Consider the following 5,853-nt stretch of genomic DNA (forward strand, 5'->3'; position numbering starts at 1 on the left):
TAGATAAAAACATGAAAATCTTTTATAGAAACTGGTAAAACGGGTAGCCCATTAGTCAGTTTGCCTGCCAAAATGGACGGGTATGGGCATAGAAATTATCTCATTTAATATGAGCGGGTTCGACCCGACCCGCATAAATGAACAAAATAATTTTTTTGACCTGACCTGCGTTCATCCTAAACCCACTCATGAATAGGTCTGATCTCATCTAATCTGATTGCGATATCCCACCTACTACATTTAGAGCATTGGCAGGACATTACAAAAAATCAATGCACCATAATTTATATACTCTTTTCAAATATAAATATTTATAATTAGACAAATTTATATATATTAAGATAAAAATTTCTTTTCTTAAATAACTCTATTAAAGTGTTATTGAAAATGTAAAAAATATTTAGAGAAATATAAAGTAGTTTTAATATAATAATTTTATAGAAATAAATATGATAAAATAAAGAAAAGTTGGTAAATAACATGTATTTATATTTAATAAAATTATTTTAAAATAATATGTATTTTTATTTGGATGAATTATATGATAGTACATCTGCTGGTCTATTGGGCATATATTGAGATAAATTATTAATGCACAATTCAATAAATTTTAATGTCCAATTTCATGTACTTTGGTGTTCAAATTAGCACAACTTCATGCACAAAAGTTTTGTTATTGCCCAATAAATACAACGACAAAGTCAATAAAATCGTAATCTACAAGCTCAATTACATTCTATGCACAATCTCACGTTCTTTGGTGCACAAATCAGTACAACCTAATACACAACTTTTAGATATGTCAATACTGTTTGAGGATTCATACTTTACACTCTGAATTTACTTATCAAATAATGTGTTCCGAATTGTTTCACGCTTCTCTTGGAAGTGCATGCATTGACCGTTCTCTAGTTGTATTAAATCTGAATTTGACTTTAAGTATTTAATATCTGATTTTCTAATCTATATTCCTAGAACATAGGTTAAGAGTTATTATAATAGAAAGTAGTTATTACAGATAATAAGTTTTTTTAATTAATTATATTTTTCATATATCCTTTGTCAAATTACATGGATCGTGCACTTACGCGCATAAGCGCAATCCGGCCCAACATACAAACTCAATGAGATTTTATCTTAAAATCAATTGACAACCGTATAAGTAATACATGGGTTTTATAGTGGGTATTTTATCTCTCAACTTTCGATGTGAGATACTATCTCAACATCATTAAGCATTTTAGATATACCAATTTAACATATAGGACCCTAAGTTGACCCGAATAAAGCATATGACTCAAGCGTGATCCAATTCATACTTAATATTGATGTAACTGTAAAATAATAGACAAATTACATATACTCTGTAATTATTATTGTGTAAATTTAGATATCAAAAATATCACATTAATTAACAATCAACAACATATTTTTTATTGAAACCGACAATTGAAAGTAATGTAGTATAAAACAAAATATTATTATAATTTTGGTGTAGAAGTATCAATTACATAAGATAATTGTCAATTTATTTTAATTTAATTTCAGTGACATTAATGTAATTTTCATATATGTAAGTTTGTTTTAAACACGTATTCGAGTAGATCTAGTAAGAAACAATCGTTTATTCTTTCGACGTCCTTACATGGATTTTGATGGCAAAGCCACCTAGATTATACATGCAACCTCATGCACATAATCAACTCATAATGCAATGTTTATACAAATGAAGAAGTGAACGTCAACAATGCCACCCGAACACAAACAAGCAGATTAAAAACAAAATACACATCTATAGTTTATAAAAACAGCAATAAACTTGATTTGCTATAGCACACATGGCTGAAGAGTACAAGTTCCACATTTCCATCCCCATTCTAAATGATGACACTTCAAAAATACCTAACCCTAGATTTTGTTGTCACACTATAGGTCACAAACACCTCCCTGGACATTTCTCAAACAAAATGTTTTATGCAATTGACTTCCTATATCTTTGCCTTATTTCAGGGTATTAATGAATAGTATCAGATTGAAATACACGTTGAACGTGACATTAGCATTTGAATTTAAGCTTATAAACTATCCTCAAAGCACTATAAATGCAAAAAACTCTTACCAATATCCACCAATTGCAGGTCCCATCCAAACAATCTTTAGCTATATCTAATCAATCTACCAATTCACTGGGTCATAGGTTTCTGGGGTTTTACACCATTTTTGAAGAAGGAAAATGGTGAGGTCTCCTAGTTATGACATGGGGTTGAAGAAAGGTCCATGGACACAGGAGGAAGATGATAAGCTCATCTCTTACATCCAAAAGAATGGCCATGGAAGTTGGACATCACTACCTAAACAAGCCGGGCTTAATCGCTGTGGTAAAAGCTGCAGATGCGATGGACTAATTACCTGAGGCCTGATATCAAAAGAGGCCGGTTCTCTGAAGAGGAAGACCAAATGATCATCAAGCTTCATTCTGTTCTTGGCAACAAGTAAGCTTTCGATCAAATTATTATAGTGCAATGACTAACTTTTGCATTACACTAATCATTTTTACGTTTTATATAGGTGGTCAAGGATTGCAGCTCATCTGGCGGGAAGAACAGACAATGAAGTGAAGAACTATTGGAACACACATTTAAGGAAGAAGTTGCTTCAAATGGGTATTGACCCGATCACGCATAGGCCAAGAACTGATCTCAACCTTCTATCAAATCTCTCACATCTTCTATCTTTGCCTATGAATTCAACCATAGCAAGTACTGACATGAATGCTTTGAGGCTACAGTACTCAAGTGCAGCTGAGCTGGCCAAACTTCAAGTCATGCAAAACATTATCCAAATCCTAAACACAACCCCATCAAACCCAAACAATAGCGTAACTGATCCCAATACATCCATTGGTAGTGACTTCATTGGTGCAAATGTGGGCACTGGTTTTGGTTCATGTGGAGGAGGAAGTGAAGAAGAAAGAGCTTATTTACAGGAGATAATGGAGATGAATAGCTTTGAGCAAGGGTGTAGCAGTGGACACCGAGCTCCCGTGGAGAATAAGCTTCCTGGATTAGTCTCTGTATCTTCAGCAGAAACTTTGAGTTACCCAAACTCCGACAATGGATCCTTCCAGAATCTTCTGGATAACGAGTTCTTTGATGGGTGTGAGAAGCTCGTGATTGATGATGGACCCACTGATTTCTTCTGGAAAGATCTGCTCAATTGATGTATGTACTTCTTTCTGGATTTCAAATTTCATCGTGAATTTTTATCATACAAGACTAAAGTATTGTTTCCTGCCTTGTGTGTGTTTGTTGCAGATGGAAGTTCCAGTATATTTCTCATGTTCAAGAAAGAACATCATTTGTTTATCTATCTATTCATCCAATTGTTTATGTTACTAGTTATAGTTAATGTTTCCTCTGTTTTGATATACTCTTCTTCGAGTAAGGACACACTGGTGGGTTTATGCTATACGTGTATTGAAGAATATAAATTGACCAGAATGATACCGTTTTTTCGATTATGATTAATTTGAGGATTACAACAAAAGGTTGTACTGTTTGTAATTTACACTGCACTGTAAGGATCAGCATGTATTACTGAAGAATTGTTACGCAATTAAATCCCTTTTGTTGTACGTTATCCTGCATATGTTGCTTCTAAACCCAAATCAAAGGGCGAAAATTTAGTTAGTAGGCACACCTTAATATGAATATGCAGTTCACCTGTACTTCTGTCAACGGCAATACGGGAGAGGGACAAAATTATATACTCCACTACTTAATCCTGCTAATTAATTATAGAACACCTCATGCAAGAATGCATTAATCGTGTGCTACATAGACAGTACCAACACATGACTTCTATAAAGAGTGATTACAGCTTGAAAATAGGAGTATTCAAGACTTCATGTGCGCTTTGGTTGCTTATAATTTACATCACACTTTCGAGTATTCAAGTGAAATATTTTGTATAGCGTGATCAAATGATTATGGCTTCATAATGAACTGTGTACCATTAGATCACAGTATAATAATGTAGGATATTCAAATTCCCCTGTACAATGTTGTAAGAATTGACACGTTCATCACAACTCAATCTGTTGAAACAGACAACTATCTTAAACCTATATTTACTTGCTTTCTGGTTGACCTTTTCATTTACTTTTGTCTTTAATGTCAATATATGTAGATCTTCTGAGATTGCAATATCCATAATTATAATAGCAACTTGGCTAATTTCACCAACTCAGATATGTTTAGGTCCTCAGATATCAATACTTAAACTAAAATCCCAGTTCTATCCTACCACTCTAAGTTCTAGGAATTTGCATAGAATTTCTTTCTAATTAAAATAACATCATGCAAATGAGATTTCCTATGTTTCTACCCTTTTCCTGTCATAGTCCTTGCACAAAACAATTTTTCTGTTTAGTGCTAACACTTCATATCAACAAAGTCTATCAAAACTTTCAGAAAACAGGAGTCTCCATATGTATTAGTTTGCAGTTCAAAGCCACTAGAAAACAAAGAAGACAAGACAGATTCAAGGAACCACACAGAAATTACAGATATGTAAAATAGGGATTATTATTTGCTGGGAGGATATATGGTTGAGAATTTTTGAACCAAACCCCTGTGTCCCTATTGTAAGGTCAATATGTATTAGGTAAAAAATTATTTCCTTGAATTACAAGCCACCGACTAATTTACAGTCCACAATATGTTTGAACAGGGATACAACTGTAAGAGATCAATTAAAAGCCATGTATCAAGAAATACAAACAAGGGTCCAAAATAGAATTGATGCAACAGATATGTAATCTTCAAACCGAAAATACGAAGACATTATTAGAGCTATGATTTACTCACCAAGTTGCTATGTTCCCTGTTATAATAAATGTATAATAAAAACAGAGCTGCTAACACATTGTTTTTTCAGTTTTCCTAACATATGTCCTAGGTTAAGACTCCCTTAATATCAAACAATAGTCCAATAGTATCTTATAATAGTCCAAGAAAAATGCCTCAAATATCAATTTAGTGGGCCTACTCCTAGTGGCAAAGATGAACAAACAAAAACCCAAAATTATACATTCAGACTCCTTTAATTACCTGTGCACTTCTTCTGGACTCTGAAGATACATAGATGAACTTAGGTGTCTGATTATGATTTGAATGTGAATCTTTGTGCTCTTAAGGTTCAGATCTGCACATCCAACTTTAACAATTCAGTTGAAGTCACAAAGCTACCTTGGAAACACAACAAAACATAAGATTGCATTTGAGATTTCATGTGTTCACTGCACAGTTGCACATGGTATATAAAAACAAAACACTCGCGCTATTGACCAGAAAGAATGTTAACCCTAAACAAAACAACCCTAATGTCTACAGTACAATGACTCATTCTAGGTTTCTGCCACTGTGGAAGAATATAAACACACTGCAAAGAAGTATGAGATATGCTGCACTGCAAGAGTAAGGGCAACAATACCTGTTTATTCTGATTAATCTTGAAGCCAACAGCAACTCTTTACTATATATATGATATATAAACTGTAGAAGAGCAGTCATGCATGTCATCCTCAAAACAGATAAAATGGAAAATAAGAAACAGACAAGTCATTATAGATATTCTGAGGTTGATAGAGCATTAATGCATATACATGAAGAGCAGAAGTTAAAGCCGAAAATAGAATTGGAAGTAATTTAGGGAGAGATATAGATTTGATCAATCAGGAGCTAAGGCAATTATTAAAGAAACAAATAAACTTTAACTTGACTGTTTATAACCACAATAAGGCAAGCTAGAAAAATCATTTAGGCCATATTTACACAAGATATGACCAGTACA

At 33.3% G+C, this 5,853-nt stretch overlaps 1 protein-coding gene across 1 annotated transcript; it reads left to right on the forward strand.

Annotated features, from left to right (window-relative positions):
• The first annotated feature begins 2,233 nt into the window (after positions 1–2,233).
• On the forward strand, positions 2,234–3,220 carry LOC141251322 (uncharacterized). The gene is given in 3 exon segments (XM_073670289.1): positions 2,234–2,390; positions 2,393–2,492; positions 2,569–3,220. Coding segments are annotated over 3 exon segments (909 nt in total).
• The last annotated feature ends 2,633 nt before the right edge of the window (positions 3,221–5,853 follow it).

This window comes from Phyllobates terribilis, unplaced genomic scaffold (assembly GCF_046119375.1).
Source record: "Phyllobates terribilis strain yellow unplaced genomic scaffold, ASM4611937v1 Scaffold_6869__1_contigs__length_41448, whole genome shotgun sequence".
Classification (NCBI taxonomy): Eukaryota; Metazoa; Chordata; class Amphibia; order Anura; family Dendrobatidae; genus Phyllobates; species Phyllobates terribilis.